This window comes from Eurypyga helias, unplaced genomic scaffold, assembly GCF_000690775.1.
Source record: "Eurypyga helias isolate BGI_N326 unplaced genomic scaffold, ASM69077v1 scaffold47970, whole genome shotgun sequence".
Lineage (NCBI taxonomy): Eukaryota > Metazoa > Chordata > Aves > Eurypygiformes > Eurypygidae > Eurypyga > Eurypyga helias.
In genome coordinates this window covers 23,326-50,924 of record NW_010225891.1, presented here as the reverse complement: position 1 = coordinate 50,924, position 27,599 = coordinate 23,326, and the positions used below count along the sequence as shown (strand labels likewise).

Here is a 27,599-nt window from a genome sequence, read left to right as displayed (position 1 = left end):
AGTGTCAGACTTGCCAGACTTACCTTACTGCTGTCTTCCTCTTAGTATAAGCTTGAATTGGGGAATAAGAAAGAATAGCTGCTCTGGAAACTTGGGGAAGTGACCCAGTCTTACAGCATATGTTCCTAAGGATGGAAGGCATTATTCTTCTTCCCATTTTCCCCCAAGGCTAAAAAGTGATAAATACCAACTGCTTCAAGTAGCAGGATTTTATCATCAAATTTATTTATCAAAGTAAATGCTTAGAACAAGGGAAACATTTATTTTAAAAATATTTAACTGTCTAATACATTACACTTTAACAATATTTATAGTAAAGGATTCTTACAAGAAAGAATAAACAGCTTTATGGTACAATTAGTATAAGAAATATCCACATGGGGACTGTTTTGCAGTGTAAAAACACACCATACATCTGAAATGGTCATTTGCATATAAAAGCTACCACTGATACCAGTGAGTCGCACAGTGATTTAAAAAAAAAATTCTCAAACAACAGAATCCAAAATATACAAGTATTGCAAGCTATACACAGCTAACCAAATCAACACCGAACACTGTAGCAGGTTATTCCACTTTGTCTGAAGTTACACATGGTAGGATGAGTTGCATTCCGATACAGCTTTTATGAGGTTTGTACATAAAAGCTTCTCAGTCCAACAGGTTTCACAGACTGTAGAGCTCCACCAGTAAATGCACTTTGAGATTTGGATGTCAAAGCCGGGTGCATCATTTACAAGGGCCACGGCAAGTCGCTGAAGTCTACGGGGCCACCAAGACCGGCATCTGCTTCAAGAAGGCTCATTATGACCGCCATCGCTGCTTCATCATTGCTAGGGCTGCTCGATCCCTGATCGTTGTCAATCATATCAATGCCGAGATGGGAGTTCTCCCCTGGAAGTGTAAAGACAGAGTTATCAGAGGTTCAGCTGCGTCTTTTTCACTTGCGCTCAGCCTCTGCCCTGTGACCTGCAGCGCAGTATCTACAAGCAGAACTGTTCTGGGAAGAGGCCCTGGGTTGCCAGTTTCAGGGATAGCACGGATACCTGGGGGTCAGAGGACAAAGGTTAGGGCACTCCTCAGTGACCCCTGTGCCTGATAAGGACAACTGTATGTGCCATACGTGAAAACCAGATTTAGCTCAAAGGGTGCGCGTCAGCCCGGCCTTCCTTCTGGCTCCCCGCTGACCACGGGCATTCACAAAGAACAGGCGAGGGGCCGAGCTACGTCACACTGACTCGGCAAGAGGAGAGAGACTCCCACGTACTACCCAGAAGCAAAGTCACAGTACCAAGGAAGCTGGGGAAGGAGAAAGCCAGGCTAGGCCACAGGCAGACAGCGTGGCCGGCTGTGGGCTTCACGCCTCAGCTGCAGCCTGCACGGGGCGAAAGCATGTCATGGCTACACCCAACCCTCCTGCCGCCTTGCCTCGGCTGTGTCAAGGCGGGTTAGTGTGCGACTCAGCTTACCCAGAAGAGAGGAGTTGTCAGAGTACGGGTAACCAGAGTTATCTTGGATCTGCCCAGACAGTAACCCAGCTGAAGGAATGTCCGGAGTGCCACCATTCAAGATCTGGAAAGAAAAAACAGAAGCTGTAAAACAGCATGAAGTGCTGCATTAAGCCTGAAATTGTTCTATATTGGGATGTTTAATATAAGGAAGATGTGCTTCCTGAAAAAGAACCACCCCCTAAAGGCTAGCCCATCAGACTAGTTGTAAGCTGGGAGCTACTACTACCTGCATCTCATGCCCATCCAGCAGCTGTCAGGTAGATGGTGGCATCACCACCAGAAGGGGGAGATCGAGTCAGTACTACTTTTGAACTTCTGCAAGTCACTTCCGAAACGCTGCTAGAAAAAGTCCTCAGGGGCTTTCTGTGGGCCACTAAGTCCCCCACCTGCAAGTGGTAGTAGTTACAGCTAAGGGCAGGATGCTTTTGAGTTTAGGCACACAGTAAACGTACAGTGCTGCCAACTACGAGCCTTAGTTTTAGGCGTACGATCCTCCCAGGCAGAGGCAGACTGCGCGAGCTAAGCGGTGCTCCTGCACCCCAGCGTTTGGTGCGGAGCAGCACAGCGGTGCTGGGCACACCACGGCGCACCACAAACAGAGACCCTTCTCCAGGATTCTGAACTAGCAAGGCAGTAGCTGCACATGACCCGGCTTTGAGCTGCTCACGCTGAAAGGTAAGTACTTGGGAGCCCCCTTCCGAGGGAGGGTCAGCTGGAACGCGTGTGGGATCGAGACAGAATTATTTACTGGGAGCAGTTTGTTCCAGTACCAGCAATTCCCATGTTACAGTCATCCCAATTTCTAGGGAAAAACCATCAAGTCAGTCTGAGGCTGAGCCCGAACGCAGAGGATAAGGGCTGGGGTACGTGCTGCTCTCGCCTTGAACGTCGCTGCCATAAGCAGCAGCTCCCCGCACGACGGGCGTGCGGCCCCTACGAGCATTCCGCTGGTGAAGCGCTGGTAACGGCGCGCGAGCGAGACTCAAGCGCTCTCAGAGCAAGGCGTGGTACGTGCCGTGGGTTGAAAAAGAAAGGGTCAGGGCACAGGAGAGCATCCAACGGTCACGCGTGCTACTGCCGTAAAACCGGTGTGATTCAGTGGGGCAGGGGCAGTGCACAAACGATAGCGCTTCCGGTGCTCACCAGTACGTGGTGGTAAAGAGTTTGTGGAGATTCGAGGTATGAGGAGAGCTGTTCCTTGCAGCTCTGGTAAAAAAAAGGGTGAAAGTCTAAAGATCAGGTGGATTTCACTCGCTGCCAGTGTTCAAGAGCACCTGGTCTCTGCACCTCAGGGACTACTCTGAAGGGATTTGGGCCACCAGAACACTTTCACTCGCTGTCCAATTTTTTCGGCCAGGAGTTGTGCAACATCAGGTGTCGCGTCTGTAAAGCCTGTTCTTACCTTCTTGCCCCCTGGGGAGGACGTGTCCGGTGGTGGTGTGCTGGTGATGTTCAGTGGACTGGAGCCACAGCTGGAAGGTGATGATCCTCTTATCCTACAAGAGGGGTAACAGAGGGAATGAGCTCACCAGCAACCTTGACCCGGGTGCCAGAGGCATGGGAGCCTCAAATGCCGACTTTGGTTCGGTGGCAGACGGTGTTAAGAACATGAACTTCGTTTCTGTCACTTCCTCACTCCTCCGGCGTTACTCAGGTCAGCAGTAGCAACGTTTCCATTTGCAGGTAGATAACGAGCTGTGCGTAAACCGCCCCGCTTGCTCCGTCTGCGAGCTTTACCTCCTCCCCGCCTTATTTGTTCCGGGACAGCCTTCACAGAGGCAGAAGGAAAGAGTCCTGGGCCCTGAGCAAAGTCTCATTTTTTTGTGTTGTACTTCAGTTTAGGCCAGCTAAGAACTCCAGCTGCCTCAGTCAGGGTAACCCAGACTCTTAGGTGAGCTACTGCGAGAGAAGTGCACCCAGCATTTGATGCAGTCAATGTGTTTGTTTGTGGAAACTGTACAAAGCAGTGTTTTTCACCTCAATTTTTCCATAGCTCTATCAAATAGATTTTTAAATTGAATAATGTATTAACTGTAAAACCAGCGCCTCTCCAGACTGAAGGGAGGAGAGGCAGTTACAGAGAACAGCAATGGAAATGGGAATCTTACCCTTGGCAGAGCTCCCCTGGGAAAGCTGAACAGAAGGCAGCTTTGGAGAATAGGAACAGCTGCTGAAAGAGGACTGAAACTAGCCCAGGGCCTTGAAATGAAGCGCACGCGGGTGGAACGCTGCGCTACTACGCTCACGGCGGCTAAGGAAGTGCTTCAGCTACCAAAAGGGATGGTTCAGCCCCGGTGTGGCTTGCTTCCCCCGCCCCTTCCCACTTTTACAGGCAGGAAGGGCTGCTGTTCCCTTACCACCACGTAAGCAGAAACAAAACTGTGGGAACCAGCCTGAATGTTTCCAGACCGGCAGCTCAGTAGGGCTACACCGCTGCCACTGAACAGCTGCTGGATGAGACCACTTCTGCCTGAAAGGGAAGAATTCCCAAGAGGGAATTCATGAGCAGGGTTGTTAGCCTGTAGGCATCAAGCAATACCCACCGAGAGCGGGTGTCTCGCAGAGGAGACAGCTGTTCGGAGCAACAGCCCCCTCCCGCAGGGCACTACACGACTCCTGGTTTGAACCTCGGAGCCACACCTGGCCGGCAGCCCGCCGGCCCCGGGAAAGCAGAGCTGGCTTCCTCTTTGTGTCCTTGCTCAGCGTGGAGGGGGAACCCCACAGCCTGAACCCACCTAAGCAGCAACTCTGACAGCATCTGAGCGAAGGGGATGACATGAAAACAAGCGTCCTTCCTTCTGGCACGCAGTCAATCGCTTTGGCATTTGGGGGTTGTGCCACTTGCACCCTTAGGTCATTAGGAAAAGTCTGGAAAGGAATTTGTTTCCAGTTAGCTGTCCTTTTGAACTAGTGTTTCTGGTAAACAGGGAATCATCCCCACTACTGGAAGTGTCCCGGTATTAGTCTTCCACAGTAGAAAGCTGGAAGGCTGTAACACCCTCCCCCTTTCACTACGGGCTTTGACTGCTGCCATGTCCTGAGCAGGTGTTTTACCAGCAGACAGCTACAGGCACACGTGTATCACTCTGCACTCGGCGCGAAGACAGGCAGACTTTATTCCCTTTTAAAGAGCAATACTGATTTGCCTCTAGCGTGCACCGTTTTCTCTCACCTGTGAATCTCCATGATTTCTTCAGCAATCATCCTCCCTATTTTACCTGCCCCAGCTCTTGTTCCACCTGGAATTCCAGGCACAGTAGGATGGGTCCTTTTTGGGCCACCTGAAACGAGCAGATATCTTAAGGTCAGACAGAAGCCTCCAAACCCTTTTCCAAGAAGCCTTTGCCTTTGGGCATGCTCTGACAAGCTGCAGGACCTTCTGAACTGCATTTATTTACAACTCCACCAACTGGCAGGTACTGTCGAACGGAGGGGAAGCTCTGACTTGCGCTGAGCTACGCGGAACCTGCCAGCGCATATTCCGTTAAGTACGAGATCAGCCCGGGCTACCCAAGGAACATGAATAAAACCTCCTGCAGGTAACCCAAAGTATCTAGAAATGGAGGAAAAAGTGAGGTGTGAACAGTTAGCAGCTCACTGTTACTTTCCTGGGATTTGACACTTGCACAACACTTGGGAGGTAGTCAGGAAGGAGCCAGATATACTCCAAGGAGTATATAGTGGAGAAAAGATCCTGTACTGAAAGGGAAAGTCCTCAGCATTGCTTATCCATAATGGATAACTGCCTTCTTTTAGGAATTAATATTTAACAATAGCAACCCTCAGGCTCTATGGCTCAGACCCATCAGGAGGTGAGAAGCTTCACCTAAAAAGGTCATTGTATCCTTAGCAGAGCCAGAACCACTTGAAATTAAGCTGCAGTCAATTAACTTTCTTTTCTGGGGACAAGAACTCTCAGTATGAAGGTATTACACACCTGGTTTCTTTTCAAAGGCTGTGTTGTGGCAAGAAGCAGTTTACCCTATTGCAGAACAGTTTGTTCTATTTTGTTTTCCCATTCTCAGCAGGCCCAGATCCCATGTTACTGCCACTACTCCACCTTGAATTACTGACCATGCCTGCAGGGCAGCTTCTCTTCTGCCCACTGTCCCATGCTTTGCTGCTCTTCCTCCTCCATGGTTTCTCTGCCAGAACCTCCCGTTTCATATGAGATGACCGAAAAGCCCAGCTTTGCTCAAGTCCTGCACTGTTAACTGTACCGTGTACAACTTACAAAGTAACACCAGACATGTCCAAAATCCTTGCTCCACAGTTACGATGGCAGAGCTGATAACAGGAGTAGCTAACAAACAGGGTGTTTCTAAATGCAACCGTTCCCAGCTCCTTGGAAAGAATCTCAGTATTATCACCATCTTCCTTTCCCTGTCTTTCATCCATGGGCTGTCACTGCATCCTTCCATTCCACCTCCCCTCCACCCTGCTCCAGTAACACTTCCTTATCAAACCTAGCTCAGCTGCGCACCCCCTGTTACCAAAGGTGGCTCAGTGGCCTGCAGCATGTGTTAAAGCCCCTGATGATCACCCCGAGGTCAGTCGCCGTGTCACGACAAGGCCAATCAAGGGCAGGTGAATGGCCAAACTCTATTTGTTATCCACTCGCCCTCTGAGTAGCCATCCGCACTGACAATAGAACCTGAAGTCACTCTTGGGGGCTGTACAAGTAGCACCACCCACAAAGGCGAACCTTTCTCCTCCATGTCATTCCTCCAACCCTCTTCATACGTGTTTCTTTTCAGTGGCTCGTTCACCTTATATCCAAAGCTGGTATTTAGGTTCAACAGCGCAAGAACTGCATTAGTGCTTTTTTGTCCTAAAGCTTATTTTTCTTTAGGATATTAACAAATTCTGTGTGCAAAAGTGCAGCAGAGTGGTGCGTGCAGGACGCGATGCTGACAAGGCACGATGGGGGGGTCACTTCCTCACGGTACAGCACTTACCTTCTCCAGCCTGAAGCACACTGTCCATGCTGTGTGGAGAAGCCGCAAGCTGCGGAAAGGCTGTGTCTCCACTATCAAGTACATTGGTGCTGTAGATTTCAAGAATCAGAAGAATGAGTGAGAGAAAACCCTGCAAAGAGTCACTGCCAGCGTGTCAGAATGGACTGCTTCAGGCTTTAAGTAGTGCGTGAATCACTGTTGCCTCTGTGAAAGAAGCACTGAGACTGACACCAAAGGCTACATAAACAGCAGAAAGAAACCACTATGTTACAACTCAAAGTCTGCAATGCAGGACCCAAACAGCTTCTCCTATCGAATTCCTCTACAGCAGTTACTCTGCAAAGTCACTGCACCTGTACAGAACCCTCAGGGAAAAGGGGAAGGGAAGGCCCTACGAAAGCAAAGAAATGCATCTCCCGTAAGAACTCCCAAAGACCGGAACCCCAGGTTTTTCCCCCAAAAGAAAATATATTTCTGCAGGCTTTAATAAACAGGTATTCAACTGCTGCAATTTTTAAACTAACACCCCTCTTCCCAGGTATACAGCTCTGGGTGTTACCTGGAGCAGACACCTATTGTCACACGCTTCGGTCAAACCTGACCTGAAAACAGGGCCAAACCATCAGCCTTTACATGAATCTGCTAAGGAAAAATACTTACGAAACGACTGTATTTGTGGAGACAATGTATTCTACTTCTTTGGTCCAAGGGTTCATGAAACTGAACCAGCGACTCCGCAGTGTAATAAAAGAGCCATCTTTTATTTTAAACTTGTAGCAGTTAGTTGTAATTTTTTCTCTTGTCTGCAAAACTAAAGAGAAGCAGAAAGCGAGTAACCTCGTGTGAAACCAGTGCCACGACTGCATAAGCAGAGCCCTTTTAATCAGGGAAAACTCAGTTAATTCCTCCCTTCACCCTTGAAGAAAATACTGTTTCTGCACACATCCCCCTCACCCAACCCGAACCTCAGGTAGTCACTGAAAACCCACGGCAGTCTGAGACACTCGCATCGCTCGGCACACGCAGCGCGATGTCCTCGACTAAAGCATTTGCAAACGGAGAGATACCCAAGTCTTCTCAAGTTTGTTTGGTTTTCTTCATACACGATTGTTTCCAATCCTTTTACAAAATGACTGAATTATTACGAGCTGTACCTTGTCGATGACATTCTGCAAGATGTCCTATATCGTCTTGATGAAAATATTCATAGCACGAAGTACCTAGAAGCTCCTGGGGTAAGTATGCCAGGATGGCTGTTGCCCTTCGGGAAGGGAGGTAGAGGAAAAAAAAAGAAGAGAAAACCATTTGTTTCAAGTTGAAGTCTTAGTGACAGATTCTACAACTCGCACTGCAGTTGGGTTAGGCTCAAGTAAGGTGGAAAGATATTTTCAGCTTAGAAGGTAAAAAAATAAATAATTAGGAACACTTTTCTCATGTAATTAATTATAAGGTACACAACACCAAAAGCCCTCAGGTATTGTACTTGGCCTGTCACCACTGGAGGGGCGGTAAGGCTTTCTAAATAGCTTTGGAGGTATATCATCATGTTCAGAATCCAAAGCTGAATAAAGCTGCTTTGTAGCAGCCACAAAACATGAAGTTTTCTGCAAACCCAATGCCCCCCCACCCTTAAAAAAGAAAGGCTAACATGCAAGTTTCCTGAAGAACCACTGAGAGATCTACCCTGCATCTCTATTTTGAATCAAACAGGAGCCCGAAGCAAATAAACCAGGTTTCTGTTTCATCACAACCAGCCACAAAGGCACCTCATTTTCTTCCTCAGTAGAAAAACCTTAGGACGAAATACACCTGCAGCCTGGGCAAGGCACAGACTCAGTGTGACCCTCAGGCAGTGTTCAAGGAGCTGCTCACGAGGATGGAGGACATCTCAAGAAACTAGGAAGAAAAAGCCTTGTGCATCAACTTGGTAAGCCAAGCTTCACGCCCAAGAGGAAAAGGCAAAGCAGCACTGCGGGTAAGTGACAGTGAGCGACACCGCTGCCTAACACACGGCGAAAAGGCTCATTCCTGACCAGGAAGAAGCTATAAGTGGCCAGTAGGCTGAACACCCCAGGCATCTGCATGCAAAACAAGACAAAGAGTTATTTCTGGAGTTACTAATGATTTAGAAGCTGTACCAACTTCACCAGAACTCATCTAACCCAGAATACAGCATGAAAAACAACAGATGGGGCTGAGGGGGGCAGAAGAGAACTGCTGTCACCTTGTACGTTAGGGATGCGTACGCTTGCCCCCAGCCCCCAGAAGGTAGCGTTGGACAGACTGTTGAGGGTACCTGGGGAGGGGCAGCGCATCACTGCTACCACAGAGCACAGCCATCCCTCAGGGAGATCAGCCTAAGACTTCCTGGTGAAGGAAGGAATAAAGCAGGACAAGCCACACAGGAAGATCCCAAAATGCGCACCATTTCATTTCAGAGCTGGAGAACACGGTCAGAATCAAATCTGCAGGAGGCCTAGTGAAACTGCTAGAGCAGAAAGTAATGTGGCTGAGCAAGTTTTAGATCTGCGCGTGGAGAACGAAGTGCCAACAAAACTACTGAACTAACGCGAACCTTGATTCTGTACATTTCTTGAAGCAAATTTACTGAAGGGAAAATGAGAGTTCCTTGAAGAAATCAGAGTAAGAGTCACAATTCCAAACTATTCCAATGCAAGTTAAATAGGAAGGGTAATAAGGACAAACCTAGGTAGATCATCACCTCTTCCACAATCTCAACAAAGCCCAAATTTAATATTAAAATGTAGACATTAGTACATATTAATAACTGAATAAGGGCGGCAGGAGAAGCACAAACCTCATAGTATTTAAATGCAGGGCATTTAAGGCACAAGAAAGACATTGAGGCCCGGGAGCGTGTCCAGAGAAGGGCCACAAAACTGGTCTGGAGAATATGTCTTATGAGGAGCGACTGAGGGAACTGGGCTTGTTTAGCCTTGAGAAGAGGAGGCTGAGAGGAGACCTGATCACTGCCTACAACTACCTGAAAGGAGGTTGTGGAGAAGTGGGCGTTGGTCTCTTCTCCCTAATGACAGATGATCGAACGAGGGGGAATGGACTCAAGCTGCGCCAGGGGAGGTTTAGATTGGATGTAAGGAAGAAGTTCTTCACCGAAAGGGTTATCACGCACTGGAACAGGCTGCCCAGGGAGGTGGTGGAGTCACCATCCCTGGATGTGTTTAAGAGACAGGTGGATGAGGTGCTAAGAGATATGGTTTAGTGGCGGACAGATAAGGTTGGACTGGATGATCTCTAAGGTCTTTTCCAACCCAGTGATACTATGATTTTTGTGTTTTCCCCAGACACACTAAAAGCATTCAGCACTGGCCAATGTGGCTTACACCTGAAGTCCTCACCAGCTCTAAGACTCCAGCCTTGGAGAAGGAAACGTTACAGGTATTCACAGGAGACAATCTCCAAAGTGGTTTTTTTCTGGTGAACCTCATCCCCGGACACAAACTGCTGACAGGTGGCAGCTTTGAGGAATTACCTCTGAGAGCCTGTGGAGAACCACAAAGCAGCAAACCACAGTCTCCATCTTTAAAAAGGAAGAGCTAGGAACCAAGTCTACCTTCTTTCAGTCTCTTCCCAAGAACTTCAGTAACCAAGCCTTTTAACGGCACGGCAGCAGTGGGAAACCTGACGGGGATGGGTAACAGCCCATATGGGCATCAGTAAGCAACTTGTCAAACCTTTTTCATCTACTTTCACAGGAGGATAAACAGTTTTTTTGGAAAGATGATGTACCAAATCACAGCAGATGTCAAACTACTTACTAGAATTTGGTCAGATGCTGAATTCACTAAGTGATGAAGGAAACTGTTCTTCCAGTTCTTGAATTTCACCCTTTATTTACTTTTTTCCTTAGCCTGCTTCTCTGACTTAAGGCAGCTTTGAATTCTGAAGCTGTGTCTGATGCCATCTGCACATCCGATAAACTGAACTTTACTCTCAAACGCACCATCCGCATTCATTAAGAGTACTGAAGACGTAAGAGACTTCTCTACAACCGCTGACTGCAGCCTGGCATTTTGACAGTGAAGTGTTAAGTAGTTGTCCGACTGTGGTAGCCCAGCTACTAAGTACCTAATCCATGGCAGTTCTTTTCCAGGGAAGAAAGGACAAATCCATAAGGACAAAAAGTTACAGTCACAGAGAGTTTAAAAAGTGTTTTTCTCCTGGATTCTCTTGGAGAAATGACACAGGAACAGTCGTCTATATGAATGAAAAACCTCAAGATAGAAATAAATCAATAGCTTTCAACTTTTAGAGGTGCCTAAATGTTCTCCAGTGGAAGCAGAGATAATAGGATGCCAAGTTTAAGCCTAAGGATGAGGCTTTCTTCTACAAACATTCCCTTTCAAAGGGCCCTTTGAAACAGTATACACAAACCAAGGACAAGCAACAACAGCTGGCAAACAATTAAGAGCAGATGTGCTTGAATCCAACAGGTCAACTTTTTCTGAGTCTTACTATTTTAGAAATCCTTCAAAACTATCCATCAGGGGAATACATCTCATCTTTTGAACATCAGACTTGTTCGCAAGCCGCCATAGTCTGGCGTGACAGAACAGCACACGCTTTCCGTGCGACAGAAAGGCTGCAAATGCTCTCACAGCTCCCAGAGCCATCGCCAGCTCCAAGTGCTGCTGCTGAAGAGATCCTACTTGAAAAAGCTTTCTATCCAACTAAAAACCACCCAAACAACCCAACCAAAAACCACAAACCCAAAACCCCAACCAGATAGATAACATCAAAAAACACAAGGTTCTCCTTACTGCACTTCCTCCCAAGACTATCAGCCTCTAATTCCTCTCAAAGACCACTAAAAATCGGTTGACACACCAGAGACTCCCCTGAAACAAATTCCAGCAGGCAGATGCTGCCAGGGGTTGGAGCCTGGGCTTTTCTACATTGTAAGCAACTCAGCTTAAGCCACAGGCAACCTGACACAGCCTCATCAGCACAGTCTCAATCCATCTTGACAAGGCAGGGAACCAAACACCCCTTCTCCAACCAACCCAACGTAACCTCTCCACTAACATCCTTCAACCACCTGTTTTCCCTTGGTGATTTTGAAGGAAAACCCAGGTCATGTCTCTGCTACTTACGAAAATCCAATCAATTCATTTTTCAAAAGGTAAGAATAAACCTTTTGGATAACAAATAAAATTAATGTTTGAAAGAAGATACCACACTGGTACAAGTTCTCAAACCTTTTCCAAGAAGTAAAACTCACGAGAAGCGTTCTTTTTTACAAATACAAAAGATCACGAAAAGCCTTCTTTTTTATAAATGCAAAAGATCACATACAGAAGTATTAATTCAGCAGAAGGTGTCCAAGTACACAGTTAAATAAATGTCTGTGCTATCAAAGCCTAACGCAGCCCGGGTGATACCTTAACTATGTAGTGTTTGCAAAAGTTTCCCAACAAGTCCACTTTCAGAGTAGGACAGCACATTCTTGTAGGACTACATACACATATTCCTTAACAAACGGGCAGAAATGGATTGTTCTGTCTATTAAGCCATATTTTTGGGTTCAGTGTGGGGTTTTAGATTTAATTTTTTTAAATTTTAATTTAAAAGCCAAAAGAACCTGCAGCCAGGATTTAGTAAAAAGCTGAAAAGAACAGTAATTTCTTTTTTCAGTCGTATGTGCGCTGCTTTAAGTAAAGTTGTCCGTAAAGCAGAGTTGGACAGTGACTTATTGTGGAAGTTACTACAAGCATTCTTACCTCTGATCTACAAAAACAAATTTCCCATCTATTGCGTGTCGAGAAACATATTCTGTAGGTTTCACCCTGATCTCACCGTTGACTGGCTGTGGTACTACGTGAGGATGCAGCCGACCAATTGCAACAAGACAGCTTAAATTACAACCCTCGTTATCTGGTTCGTTATCTTCATCTAGTCCCATTTTTGTTGGCGGCCAGCTTTTTAAATATCCTGTACTATGAATAGTGCAAAAGCTTTTGCGGTCTGCTGTAAAAAGAAAAAACAAACAAAGCCAAAAAGGCAGTTAGGTCACAGATACTGCTCTGGAGAACTTCTCAGTTCCGCTGATAACGCATCTCCTCTCTTATCCAGGAAATTTGGGATATTGTTCACTAAGGGATTTTTCAGCACTCCTGCTTCAGTGCAGCTAATCTGGGATAATTCAGTAAAAGCGATTTATCGCTGAAAAATCATTGCTTATACTGAAACACCACATAGTTCAGACCAAGGTCACTTGATAATCTTTAAGTAGAAATTGCATTTTATTATTTCAGCAAAGGATGCAAATAATCTAAAGGATTGTTTGAAGAAATGAATATATTAATAAATAAATAAGATGCCTTTTTCAACTTAAAATGAGGCTTCTACAAAAACCAGGAACAATTTGTTGGGCAGAATATACAGTTTGGGGTGTACGGGGTATAGTTGTACTTAGGGGCGAGGATGAAGGTTCACACCGACAAGCAACACAGTTGGCATCCGTAAGGTGAACTCATTCCTCAGCTCTGAGAGGCCCTGAGCACCAAGGAAGATGACTTTCACAGACGTAGATAGAGAGAAAGTCTCATGTTTAACTGCACAAACTGGTTTCCTCAGGGATGAGCACCAAAGCATGATCCAAGGTTGAAGCTGTGTCTGAACCCGGCAGGAAGTACTTGTGGCAGCTGTCACATCCAGAGGCAACACACAGAAGCTGCCTTCTGTTCTCTAGTTGGCACTTTCCACTAACTCACACCAAATGTATTATCCCAAGTAGTCAAAGAAGAAACTTTGACATTTGGAATAAGTATATATTCCAACATGTCTGGAACATCACCCTTCAGAGGGAAAGTAGTATTACCAACTTGGATCATGTTATGACCAAATCCTTCTGGTGTAGAAGGAATCCAGTACTCGGAATGTACCCAAACCATAGATGAACCTGGAATACACTTGTTTTGTAAGGTCAATATCCATCCAAATACCACTTGGCAAATACGGAGCAGAAAAACAGAATGGGCATTAGCTCCTCTCTGCTGGGGGCATAGCTAGAAGGTCAAGACTGAACGTAACATGATCAGTGTCTGAAGAAGACGCAACAACCACACCAGAACTGTCAGCATAAACTGCCTGCAAACATTTCAAGACAGCAGAGAGGAGGATTTTTGGCTTCATATGCTAATACAGTGTGTAAGTGCTACTGGGAGTGGGGAAGAAGCTGCAGACCTAGACGCAGTTCAGTATCTTCATAAGAAACATTGACAGTCTTCAACAAGTGTAAAAACCAACCACTGCAAATAAGCAATTGTATAAAAAGAGCCTGACACCCGTGACATTTGGTAATAAAACACGTAATTGTTACCTTTCTTCTTTGAACAGGTTGAAGGAAAATCCTTGTCTTCTACTTTCACTGACGGTCTATTGCACTTCATCCTACAAAAGAAGGACCGTCTTGCTCCAGAACACAGTCGTGATGGTCCGGGTGTTATATCAGTTTTAACTGGGAGTCCAGCTGTGGCAAACAGAGGAGGTGAGGAAGCCTTCTTTGTCAGGCGAGAAGTTAACCGCACAAATGAGTACCCCACGTAACCCAACTGTCCAGTGTTGTGACTTGCACAAAGTCCTTTCATCTCCTTCTGCAGAAGCAGAAGTCTTATTTTGGAGATTTCCATGTAAGTGAATACATGCAGGACCCAACTGACCATATGAACACTAGAATTTCCGATTACACTTTCTGGTGCGAAAACACTGACGCAAGTTTGAAAACACAGGGTTCTAAATGCCCAGATTAGCAAAAGATTGTACAAATCAACACCGGTTTTGCAATAAACATTGTGATTTCTTTGAACACTAATCAACTGATTAAGAAGAGAGAGATTATTTACCCATAACCAGAGCAGCACTACACAGTCACTCAATAGGCCGGTGAGCCTTCGGACTGGAAGGCTTTTCTATCACAACACCCACCCAGAGAGCACACAGGCATGTAAAAAGCAGAAGAGGCCCAGTGCCGTTCCAGGTCCATCTCAACTGGTGTGTTTCTAGACATCAGATTTGGTCATTGTTCTGATGGAAGGAGGAAATAAGGTAGCAGTGTCCTACACGGGGATGCAAATCCCCAAGACCTCCAGTGATACAGTGTAAGAAGTCTCTCAAGCCTCACAGAAATAAGTGCACGTGAACAGGCCCTAACAATACGTCCTGACCTTTATCATATTCTTGAAGGACATTAAGATTCTTTTCTATGGAAGGTAACCAGAAAAACAGTACCAAAACACACGGCGACTCTGGGAGCCGACAGCAGAGTGCTGGTACAGACAGAGCATCAGGAGCACAGGTACTGGCAACGCCAGTGATGCAGCTGGAGCTCCAGGAGCTGACGGAGGATTTAAGTCACACAGCAACTCTTCCACAGCTTGCTATCCGCTTCAACCACTTCCGCACGGGGATATGTGTAAATGAGCAGTTACAAGCACGTACAAAACTTCTAGGGCCCTGTAGGCTTTTAATGTAAGTAAGGAGGAAAACAACGATGCCAGCGTTACAGTGTAAAGCGTGCCTCCCTCAAAGTTAGAATAGAGTGAGGTCACCTGAAGGAGGCCAGACTGTCCTGCACCACACGCACTTACGCTGCCGTTCATTGGTGAGGGTACATGCTGTGCCTGAGTCACTCATGCCAACATAAAAATACATACATACAAGTACTCTGTAAGAATATGAGTTCTTGAAATTCTACCAATCAGTCTATCATAGCAGATGGGAAGACTGCAACTCATAGTATTTATTTTTGCCCTAACTTTGTCAAAGGCATGCAAAAAAGGGAGCTAGCACTGCATACACATGCTTCACAACCAGACAAAACCAGGAGCCAGAAAAACTTCAGCTGATCCAGCTGGAGCCTCTAGGCTCACTGCCCTGGAATGATCTCTCTCAGCTTCAGTTTCTGAAGTGGAGCTGGTGGCTTCTTTGTGATGAGATCCTAGAGGTTTCTGCTCCTGACAAGCATGAGACAATGACCTGGAAATCTGCAGTTGTAAGATACCTCCTTCCACTTAAGCAGTGCAGACTCCTGAGAGTGAATTAAACACCCACTCACCTCAAAAGCAGCAGAGATAGAGAACTACTTTAAAATACTGAGTGGAATACAGAGCTAAGAGACATGGTAGGGAAACGGTACCAAGGACCAGGTTAAAAACCATTGATGGAAGTGGCAATAAGCAAGAAATAAATCAATCAGTAGACAGATAAATATATAAGAAGAAAGCTCTCGCTTCATTGACAGTTCATATGTTTTAATGGGAAAAATTAAACCTTTGATGCCTGGAAAAGAGATGATACCTCACAGATGAAGCCAGTGAAACTAATGCATCTACACTGCAGGACATGCCAAACTACTACCCTTCTGCATTCAGGTACCTGTTGCATACTTTGGGGTTTTTTTTCCTTCTTTCTCTCTTTTAGCTTAAACTTCCTTGGTGTGACACACAATCCAAACAGCATCCCACAAACACTTTTAACACTGGGCAAATGCTCAGAAGCAGTGAATCTGTGCACACAACGCTGTTTTTCAAGAGGTAATACTTACTTTTTGCATCTATAAGCCTTTCTCGTGGCGCAGTGTCAGAAGACGAGAGCTGCTCCTTCACTTTGGCAATGTCTTTAGGATGAAGGTAATCAAATAAACTTTGACCAATCAGATCATTCTGTAGAGATTGAATATTTAGTAAAAAATTAAAGTAATTGTTCAGTATAGTTTCTCAATTTTAGCATCCATTGTAAGCAATCCTTTTACGTATAGGTCTAACCAAACCTCTGAGATCCAGGATTTAATGAAGGGTATGTTTTATCTGGATATTTAAGTTATGACTACATGACACAGTAATTTATTTCATTATTTTTAGTAAGAGCTTTGCAGAAATAGCATGCTCAATCCATCAACAACAAATATTCTGGTTCCTCTTCAGTCTCCACTCACATGCTGCCCATTTGAAGGAAAAAGAATCATACTTGCAAATGTTCTCTTTCAAATATTTACATGATGAGTAGGTATTTGGTATATACCTAACCAAAGGCTGGCTGAGTACAACATTTGAAGCTATTCAATTTGGTAAAAAGGGCAAATAACTGAAAGAATGACAAATATTATTTACACAATATACAGTGCAAACTAAGCCTCACGTTAAGCATATATTAAAAACTTGGCTTTTGTATCATTTCTTCCCAGTTTCCATCAGTCATAGTTTTCTGTCTGTCCTGGTTTTGCCAAGTTGAAAATTTCACGTGAAGGTATTGGAAGAACCTCAGACTGATTTTTCAGTATTTGCTTACACTCTCAATCAGAAAACGCTTTTGCAAGCCGGAGGGTAATTCCCTGATCAGAATGCATCAGTGAGGTAAATTTAGATCCTTCTCATCTCCTTAGTCTCAATGAAAACCAAAACCAATCACCTTCAATGACATGGCAGAGCAAAGCTTTCTTTGCAAGAAATGTCAGGTTTCAAGACAGACGATTCACACAAATACCCTTCCATGTAAACGCCCAATCAGAAAAAAAGCTTTCAAATCTTTTAAGGCCTAATGTTACTTAAAATATAAAAGAATACCTGACTGTAGTTGAGGATCTTGAAGACAGATTCTGAAACAAACAGTATCTTCCCTCTGTCACAGCCCACAACAAAAAGAAAACCATCTGCTGCCTAATTAGGAAAAAAAAAAAAGTAAATTACTAAGTTATACATCCTCACTGCATCATTATAACCTTTAAACACACTTTGTATACAGTACAATGTCTATACTAGGAGAGCTGTCCTAACATTTAGAGATAACTGAGTCAACAGGCAAGATACAAAATTACGATACATTTTTGCATCTGCAAACGTTTTTGGCATCATTCTGGGCATGATGCCCAGAATGTAAAATCACTTTTACGGGGAGAAAGAATCCATGTCTTGTCCAATAATATTACAATTGTGTTTAATAATGCCTTCAAATTAAAATATAATTTTAACTGTATTTATTCCAGAGTTCCTTTCTTAGAAACCAAACATAACCTGGATATTTATGTGCCTGTAGGCAAGTTATTCCCATTTCAAGAGTACTCTGTCAGTCACACACAACCATGTAGGATTAGGCCCTAATTTTATAGCTGTAGAGTCACAATGCTGCAGAAATTAAATTCTGCATATGCTGCATCTGGACACTGCAGTGCTTCACAAATTACACAAGCTATTAGAAGAGCTTAACTATTGACAAATGATACATACTCTCCACACTGTAAAAGTATGCAGCGAGCAGCCAAACATACAAAGTCATGTTACATCAGCGACCTCAAAAAAAAGGTGTTTGTTATATCACTGTACACTGAAATTCAGCGTAGCCCATGGCAGAAAGCCTGCAAGCAAACAATGTATGTAATTTGGGTTGATTCCATGAAATAACTAAAGATTCTGATGGTTACCATGAAAATATCCCTTTCCTCACATTTTCTTCTGAAATCTTTCTGCCTAAATTCAGAGCTGCCAGTCATCATTAAAACCCATTGACTTCATGCAGTGGTCTTGCAGATTTCTTCATTATTCCCCAGAAGCAGAACACACTTAAACTGAGATACCAGGCAGAAAAATAGTGGTGTTTTGCTTTGGGAGAGTTATATTCACAGCCATTAATATCTTTAATTAAAGTTGAAACATACCCTGAGAATAAGATGTTTTAATTCATCATCTGATAGAAAAGCAGGCTTATAGTTTGCTTCTGTATATGGGTTTGTAGCACCTAAAGAAAACAAACAATCCCCATATCACAAACTTAACACACACTTAAACAAGCAATTTTCCTTTGGCTCCTTCTTATACTGCTATTCACTGCGGGTGTTCTTAAAATGAAAGTTGCTTTTCAGATTTGTTCAGCTGTCAACATCAGCTCTGTTGGTATTAAGTTAAAGGATGAACCTTTTTTTTTTTAAAAACACAAATACTACATTACGTAGTAATGCAAATTAAACGCCTTCTGAGATATAAAACTGTTCCTTGATACATTTAACCCAAATGCTGTTCTTGATTTATGGTCTAGTCTCAGAATTAGAAATGAAAATTAAGAGATAAAGAATAAAAGCCTTCAAACTAATTCTTCTCCTTCTAACTTAGTAAAGCATGGCAAGGTCACGTAAACAGATTCTCACTCAGGAACTTGCAAATCAGTTCTCTCATTCCATGTGAGAGAAAAAAACCCAGCATTACAATGACATAATCTCACAATGCCAAACCCCCAGAATTAGCAACAAATGAGGGAGCTATTTATCACAGAGTAATTCTTCTCATTCTGTTCCCTTCATAAAGGCAAAAAGAGAGTCAAGCTAGTAACCACTGAAGTGCTATGAAGCGCTAACCTAATTAAATGACAGTGGCAGAAAAAGATAAACCTTTCAGAACCACTAGGGTAAACATGACTGGAAGTCACCAGGTCTCCTAGAAACTAGAACAGGGAACCTTCAAATTAGCTGCAACGCTGTCTCTTCTCGGGGCGTATTTCTTGAAGGCTTAAGCTTTCACCATCATCACGGATTGTACCCAAGCACTGATTCCCTCTTACATGTAGCTTTAGGACATGCAGAAATTTGCAACAACTCCAAGTCTCCAAACCTGTGTTTCCCTTCAGGTCCTCCTAAGAGAAACTGTTTAAAAAGACTAAAATTGGATTTTCAAAGTACTCTCCAATTCTTTCACAAAAAGCTAAAGGTATGAACACAAAACCTCAGAAGTCCTGTAGGAATAGGAGTTACACCTAAGATCTACCTCTCCATCCCACCAGTTTTGCACATTGCCTGCTTAAGAGCACTGCTCAGTGCCACACAAGATTCAACTGTGCACTGCCTCTTACACCCCTTTGTTCCCTCCCACACCCGCCCCAGCTGCCTTGCTTTTCTTCAGTCTAGCAATGGTGATCATCAGGTCAGAGGATGGGAAGTTATTCTTTATCTCATCCACAAGTTTTCCAGTCAGATCAGGATACTGGACCATGAACCAGTAGGCTTTATATGAATGTGCAGCATCCAGTGCTAAGAAAAGGAGAGAAGTCCTCCCAAAATGTATTAACTTACTCCTTTTTGGCAAAGGGATAGAATAGGTATGGCTTTGGGGAAATCCCATTTTGCCATCCTCCTCCAGTCCTGCCTCCTCCCCCCTGCTCCACCCCCAATCAACTTACCACGTAAGGTTTTCATATGCTGGACAGCCATTCTCAGTACAGTGAGTTTATCTAGCTTTCGAGACATTGCGTTGCACGTTGGTACCAAAGATGCCAGTTCATCTATAAAACTGTTCATTTTATCTCTACGCCTTTTTTCAATTTGACTATGAGCCTCCCTAAACAAGTAGAGTGGTGAGGAAAGATGGAAAAGCGTGAGAAAATAAATCATAGTAAAAAAAATTGCAAATCTAGTATAACAAACCCACAAAAACAGCCTTCTCCTGATAATGAAGTTACCCCCTTATCCTCGTGAAAAGGACATCCACATACAGAATTCTTCATAGGCAGAGCAGCAGCACATGATTCTTATTTACCAAAAAACACATAGAATGTCGGCCGTACAGTACTCTGATTCCTCAGTTCTGAAAATCCACTAAACAGTACCAAATTATCCAGAGAATACACTACTTTTGTTCTCAGCACGTACACTGAAACATAACTGGAATTATAAAGGTCACAGATAAGCAAATTCCAGCGTATATAAATATTGGATAAAGCATTCAATTAAGATTCTATAATCAGTGTACTAAGGAACATGGAGACTTCCATTTCAACTTTAATGAAGTGACCAAAACCAAGTTACCTACCAAATTACTATTCTCACAAAACTATATGCAGTTTATACTTGAAAAATGTTAACACTGCAAAGATACCAAAAATTAAGAGAAGGTCAAACCTAGAAGAAATTATTTTCCCAGACAGAAACACAGGCAAATATTTCATATATGACAAAAGGCAAGAGAATTTTCTTCAAGATACATGTTTAGAGTATTACCTTGCATTTTTTATTCTGCCTTGTTGATCTGTATACTCCAATCTGTTGAGAAATGAGATCACAAAATTAGTGTTGAAAACACTAAACCCAACTCTTCTAATACATCTTATATACCCACTTATCCTCAATAAATCCAGTTTTTAAAAACGTGAACATTTATTTAGCCTTTCTTCAGACAAGATCATTATTCATAATACTGCAGCTCAAAGTGTTGGGTTTTGCGTTTGTCTGTTTTGATCCGTACAACAAACTTACACCTTTTTCCCAACAAAGAAACAAACGGTCTGGGACACATGGCCACAGTAACAGTAAAAACGTGTATCTACACACAAGATCCTACGTCAGTACTGTGGAGCTAACATTTTAGGGACTGTATCAATAGTACCTTCCATGTTGGTCATCTTTATCTGTATCCATACCTTCCCTGCAGAAACAGAATAAAGCAATAGATCACAAATTAAGCAGGATTAGCAAAATTTATCAAACTATGATAAAATTAGAATAAAGTATTCCTGTCATATTCAAACCATAAATACAAAAATAAGAATATAAAAGTGAGAACCTAGAAGAACTAAATAAGTTGTGTGGTTTTTGTAATATCAAAATGTTTTCTTAAGTCAGCTGTGTCTCCTTTGGAACTAACAAATGGCACAGTTTGATGTGTTTGACAGTAAAACATGCTGCAGTTCAAAGATATCATCTGTTATAAAAATGTTCTACAGTTAAATAATGGGCAAAAAAAAGATGACATATCCAAGCAGATATTTTTCTCGCCTTCATCAGAATCAAGGCTATTAACTTGGATTTACTGTAGTGAAAAGTTCGACCGGAGGCAGTTACCCGAGTGCCCAGCATAAAATTCACAAATTGCCCTGAATTACTTCATGTGGATGCCTGTGTGTTCTACCCTTCAGTCTGCCTTATGGTAGTTGATTTTGAGGTAGGAGATGATCATAGTCCAGGCCAACAAACCACTGGAAATGGCCAAAGGCATGGGCAGGATGAGAGGCTGTATGACACCAACCAGGCACATTTTAATCTGTACAACTTCCTCTGTAGATAATTTTGCCTCAGCATGAAAAAACCAGCCATGTAAGTAAGGAAGGAAGCATAAAAAATAAAAAGGATCCCCCTTATTACATTCTAACATAGTAACGACATATACAGAAAAAAGGAGAGAAAAGCCTAAGTTCTCATTGCTCTAACTGGTAAAAAAAGAAGTTGAATGTCTACGACTACAGCACTGTTAGACAAAAGAATTTGGGAGAGTGTTTCAATATATATAAATCTGTCCAACTGTGCCTAAGTGGACACTCTGAAGCCTGGCTTATTCTGGTTTCACTTTTACCTGCAAATTTTAAGTAAATGGAAGGGAAAGGTAAATAAAACCACCGAGCATCTTTTTCAAGTGAAACCAGTTATTATTTATACTTACTCAAAAGGAAACCCATCAAGTCTGAAAAGAAAGAAAAATAAAGTACATCATAAAAAGGATTAAGAATAATGCGTTACACTTCCTGTTGAAATTCTCAAGCTAATTTATGTTCTATTTGAAATGAAAAGCACAATGAAAACAAGACAATAGCAGTGAACATATTCTAAGGTAACATCCCTGTTCAAAATTATCTACTGTCTGAAAGAATAATTGTGCTTTTTAAGAAAAAATAGCATAGTCCATTACACTTAATGTGAAAAACGAGTAAAACGACTAACCTAAATGATGTTTGGCAAATCACCAAGATATTGTTTCATCTTCAGAAATGAAAGATCTGTGCTTTATGCGTGTTGCCCTTGTGTTTAGATAAATGGGATTTCAGAGGCCTCTAAGGCCAGCAATTAAGCAAACAAACAAACAAAGTATCCCCAGTTTCTCAGGTTTTGATTCTGCCCAGCAGGACAGATGAACATTTGCTTTTCGTCAGTACTAAAGTCCTAATGCTGAACTTTACACAGACTTTATCGTATCATAAGGAAATTAAACAGCATTTTCACATGCAAGCTAACTGCTGGCATCACTTCAAGACTGTAAAGTGATCCGAAATACCACTGAGCTTTAACATGTTAAGAGGCCACGTTTCATGAAAACCTTGTGAAAAATCTTCTCATTAGCTAGGAGTAACTAGCTACTAACGTACTAGTTACTCCTGTTCAACACTGGACATCAGCCTTCTTAAAAATAAAGATGGTAGTCTTTCACATATTATTCACTGCACTTTTAAATGAATTATCTTTGTGATCAGTCAAACTTCTTTGCACATTTGAGTTACTCTTAGTCAATGGCTCAAAGCACTTCTGAGGCTCACAACAAAATAGCATGCAGGTCTAGAACAGACTCAAACAGAAGCGAGACATCAGTTTTCCACATGTGATGCCACCATTAACTACAGGATGCTTGTTGTGACAAAATTCATATTAGCCTTAGAAAAACCCAGAGAGCAGATTCTAGAAGAGGCAAGTTTTAAATGCTTACAGGACAGTTTGGGGTTTTTTCATGTATTTTGTCAACCGAAAACACTACTCCCACAAAAATAAATTAACTGCTTATAAATGTGTGCATGAAGTCTCAGATTCCAGCACTGGACTAAACCAGACTGTAGTGGAGAACGGACAATCTTTGCTGATGTGACAGCAATAGGTCAGACAGGAATTTTCCTGGAGGAGTGGCAGGAGAGAAAATTGAAATGAAGCTGGTATGGAGAGCTGGAAGCACATCTGGTCAATGTGCTTGCCCGTCCTTCAGAGGTGAATGAAGAACCACACTCAACAGTCAGATTCTGCCTTCCTTATTCCCTGACTTCACAAGTAAATTAACTATAAAACTGGACAGTGAGACAATTTATGTAAAATATAAATTGTTAACAGGGCGCAGAAGCTAAACAGTACAATTTCTGAACTTTTATTGATACATACATATAGAAGGAGGGATCAAGGAAGTCTACTTTAAGTTCTATTTTGAAATAGGAGTATTTACTAGCCACCATTTCCTTCGCAACACAACATGAACTGTGGTATCACAACAGCTGTTGTAAATTTATTTTATTACAATCAAGGAAACAGTGCTTTCACGTATTTAAAAAATGCACACACAACCTACAGGGCAGAATTATAACTTACAAGAGCAAGCTGTCTTTTGGAAAAGTGGACTTGAGCAATGCTTCCTACCCAGAAGAATAAAGATGGAGAAATTCTTTCTAGAGAAGAGGAAGTTGGTAAGATTGAGGCTGTTCACTGAATTTTGTGGTAGTCAATTCAACTAGAGGGAGTCGCGTACTTTTCAGGAAGCCTAAATGCGTATTAGAGAATGTACATATGCAGTATGTTTGTCTTCTTTAAACAGTTCTTTACGTTTTGTGCTTAAGTTCTCCTCAAAAGAAGTCCCCTGACGTATAAAATTAAGAATTAGGTTCTAAAACCTAACCCCTATCCCTGATTTCTGTTAGGGTTAGGTTAGAGTTAGAACCTAATTCTTAAATTTGGTTCTAATTCTTATTTGTCATGCTCAGCATAGATTAAAAACTCCACCCCCCCCCGTAAAAAAACCTACCGACAATGCAAAGACCTACAGTGATAAAATCTGTGCTAAGTTACAATAAAATGGACTAGGTAGCTGTATTAATAATGGATGGGACCCATTCACAAGTTACCCTACAGGCAGACTTTAAGTTACAATACATGATGTTTGCACAGTGACTTGGGAGTAAGTAGATGGGTCTTGCTGTACCTAGTGCAGAAGACATTATACATTTGGAAATCTGGCAAACTTTACTATGACCTTCACTGTTCTAAAGCAGAGCTGGTGTGATTTCAAATATCTGACCCAAGAGAGAACCTATGGCATGGACAGTGCTCTGAGCACTGTTATTAGCAAGCTTCCCTTAAAGAGAAGCCGCTTTCTTGAAACAAAACTACTTTCCACCACAGATTCAGAAGAAACCAAGTTTTTATTTTGTCAGAAATAATAGCCTAGAGTCAAGGGCCAATAAAAGACTCATTAAATGAAAGGCAGATATACTGCCTCAAACCAGAGGCTATTCAGATTCATGTTCAACTGGGAGATCCAAATAGCTTCATTAGGCAAAGGTTGGCAGCACAGTGATAGGAAGTGACTAAAAAGGCAAAAAATAGGTGAAGAAAAGGAACTACTCCTAGTTTTGCTTCTCCTTGTTAATGAATTTATTATCTTCCCTCCTGCTAGTCAGACATTCTATTTCCTCTGTAAACAGTCAATATAATCAACCTTCACACTGTACATTTCATCAGTATCATTTTTTATTACGTCCCTCATCAGCCAAAGGTTTCTTTCCTCAGCCTTACCGTATCTGACGGCCCTCAATTCTAGCTGCACTGAGATGAAGGCTTTATTTTATTATTAAATAATGAACTTTCCTCTAAGTGCATAGTATCTTTTTTCTTTATTAAAACCTTTGCGACAGGTTGTCAAGAAGAGGTTATTTAAAAATTGCTATAAGTATTTCCATCGTTTCCCCATTGTATTGTGGTGTTACCACCTCTTTTTAGCAGTGTTAAATGAAGAGAAATCCAACTTACTGATAGTCAGTAGAGCTTCCCTTTCTTTTCCTATTGCAATCCATTCCTGAGGTGCTAAGGGAACTGGAGATCAAGTCAGCAGGGTCTGGTGACATAAAGTCACTAATTGTAGAAGATATGTCCATCCTTTGGTCTGCCATTGGACTGTCTAACATAAGGAAGAGGGAAAGTCACCCCAAAACCAGAAACAATCAAAAAACCACTGCATTAATAGAAGCAGAAACGGACATATTTGTAACAACAAAACCAAACAGTATTCTTAAAGGCAGCAAAAATCACAATTCTATTATTCCCTTTTTCTGTAAAACATAATAGGCAACTTATCCTTTTCCAGTTATTGGGGTATTGAATATAGCACATAAGCCATGACTGTTCTCAAAACACATTACTTCACACAATTGCTTTTAAAGAACTGTCAGTGTGCTCTTTAACTAAACCAAGTTTACTCTCATGTTAACTGGCCAGCCACTGCTTCTACCCAACATAAACAAAAGTTCTGTTTGTCTTTCGCAGACTGGGAACACTAGTTTCAGTGCATCTCTCCATTTGAAGATCGTATTATCAAAGTTCATAAGCTTAAACAGTTCTAATTCCACTGAATTTCATGGAACGGAATTCAGAAGATGTCCATAGAAAATCAGGTGAAACAAGTACCTCCACCGCAGCAGACCTCAGAAATAAATACTAATAACCCAGGGATGGTCTCAGAAGACTAGTTAAAGGTACAAAGGAATCTCATTAGCTCTTTCATTCAGAACATACACATTTTCATCCTCTAGAGTGCAAGTAATTATTGATGGAAGAAACCCTGTGAAAAGTTTACTTATTACTAAACAACATCAACTGTGAAACAAAAGAGTTGTTACCTGAAAGCCTGCCTTGGAAGCCTATATCCACCTGGGGAAAGATGATGATGCTCAGCCTGAGGCAGCTGATCACCTTAAAACTCTTCCATGCCTCATATTCTGTTAGTCAAGTACCTTCAAAAACCTGAATGGGAAGAAAACTAACAAGCTTAAAAAAAAAGTTCAAAGCAAGTTTATTTAGTAGAATTGTTTTAGACAATAGATATTTTCTACTCAAGGATCGATTTTTAATTTCCGTGTAAAGTGTAGAAGCTTTATCCATCATCAAAAGGGTTATATGTTGGGATGTGCATCTCCAATGCATCAGGCTTTGGAACAAGAGGAATCTCTCCAGCATCACTTCCTTTTGGGCCTTCCTTATCATTCTTTGGTCTTTGCATAAAATCCCTCCGCTCACAAACAATGATCAGTTGTGGTCAGGTCCTACTACTGTTACGGTGCAAAAGACAGACTGGTGCTTCTACTCCTGGCTGCCTCACTTTTAAAGGTGGCCACAGCAACAGCACAGTTCAGGTTTGGCTTACTATTTTATTTTCCCTTGCAAAAGCAGTTGGCATGTTCAAAGAAAAGGGGATTAAGCATTGTTCTATTCCACAGGCTTCAAGTTTTCAATAAAATCCACACCCCACGCTAGAACTCAAGTCTACCTGCGCCTCCCAACTACAATGTAAACTTAGTGGCTGGTCTGCATGCAAAGGTCCTTCCTTTCCAGACTTCTGTCAAAAAACAGGGTTTTCAGCCAAACTTACTAAGCAAGATTTAAAAGCTGTTCTACATCTGCCTCTAGCAAAAGATTGTGTGTCTTCTGGATACACTGTTTTCTGGTTAATGCATCTGTGAACATCGTGACTGCCTTTCCAACCCGCGACAGCAGAACCTCCTAATTGCACAGATCAGCAAGCTCTCCTGACACACTCAGAAGTTTGCAAGTCAAACAACCAGTATTCTGTCAACATGATCACATTATAACCGATTCTACTGAATCGCATATATGGACATGCTAAGAGTTATCAGCCAACAGAAGCCTCTCAAAATTCAAAGCCAATGGTATTATTTTCTTCATCTCTGCCAGAATAGCAAATTCAGAATTTATTTTAAAAGTTTAAATTATCTAAATCGCTGGTCCTGTTACGGTAATAACAGTCAGGATGACAGCTCTTCAATTTAGGTCAGGCAATGCTTGCTTTAATACCACCCACTTTTGAACAGAGGATCACTGCTGTTCTAGAAGCAGAGCTTCCAAACTGCTGCTGAGGGCTCATCGTCCATCTCACCTGACAACTCCTCTGTGTATGTATGTCCAACTTCTCAGTAATGAAAAGGGAGTCAGGTATTTGCAAATGTGTGGACATAGTGGTACAGACAAGTGAAGAGGCCCGCTGACACCAAAAGGTCACTGACAAAAGCTAGATCAGTACAAATTTAAGTCAGATTATAAACTACCACTGAATCCATAACCACAGTTTATTTTACAAGGTTTTCATTCACGCTACAACAGTTTCTTGTAGATCAGACTTTACTTTCTTCCTATATCAGTATTTTCCTAGTTATCCGCTTTGTCTCTCTTACTCAAAGGAGTCCAATGACTATAAACTCAATTATGTTACTGTGGTTTATGCCATTCCTGCAGCTTAAATTGCAAGCCACCAGTTAAACCACAGTCACTGACTATTTCTCTGCACTTGGTTCAGATACAAAA

The 27,599-nt window shown here is 42.5% G+C and overlaps 1 protein-coding gene across 3 annotated transcripts; it reads right to left on the bottom strand.

The window, feature by feature from the left end:
- Positions 1 to 192: 192 nt before the first annotated feature.
- On the bottom strand, positions 193 to 26,024 carry ARNTL (aryl hydrocarbon receptor nuclear translocator-like). 3 transcript variants are annotated; one of them, XM_010150858.1, is made up of 18 exons: positions 25,901 to 26,024; positions 25,035 to 25,182; positions 21,922 to 21,942; positions 20,872 to 20,910; positions 20,487 to 20,528; positions 19,670 to 19,827; positions 18,159 to 18,238; positions 17,071 to 17,163; positions 16,053 to 16,170; positions 13,830 to 13,979; positions 12,229 to 12,475; positions 7,624 to 7,730; positions 7,130 to 7,280; positions 6,470 to 6,558; positions 4,684 to 4,792; positions 2,914 to 3,007; positions 1,470 to 1,572; positions 193 to 894 (listed from the first exon to the last, which is right to left on the bottom strand). In XM_010150858.1, the coding sequence occupies exons 2-18, from the start codon at positions 25,172 to 25,174 to the stop codon at positions 734 to 736; spliced, it is 1,902 nt and encodes a 633-aa protein (XP_010149160.1). In that variant the 5' UTR covers positions 25,175 to 25,182; positions 25,901 to 26,024; the 3' UTR covers positions 193 to 733. The 3 variants fall into 3 exon arrangements, with proteins under 3 accessions (XP_010149160.1, XP_010149168.1, XP_010149176.1); XM_010150866.1 differs by lacking the exons at positions 21,922 to 21,942; positions 25,901 to 26,024 and having other exon boundaries at positions 202 to 894; positions 25,035 to 25,174; XM_010150874.1 differs by lacking the exons at positions 21,922 to 21,942; positions 25,901 to 26,024 and having other exon boundaries at positions 202 to 894; positions 12,229 to 12,472; positions 25,035 to 25,174.
- Between the last annotated feature and the right edge of the window lie 1,575 nt (positions 26,025 to 27,599).

Coding starts and splice junctions, on each gene's coding strand:
- ARNTL (XM_010150858.1), bottom strand. CDS start 25,174: ATGGCAGACCAAAGGATGGACATATCTTCTACAATTAGTGACTTTATG. Junction 19,828..20,486: donor GGCAGAATAAAAAATGCAAG/GTAATACTCTAA, acceptor CTACTTGTTTAG/GGAGGCTCATAGTCAAATTG. Junction 895..1,469: donor TGACAACTCCTCTCTTCTGG/GTAAGCTGAGTC, acceptor TTACACTTCCAG/GGGAGAACTCCCATCTCGGC.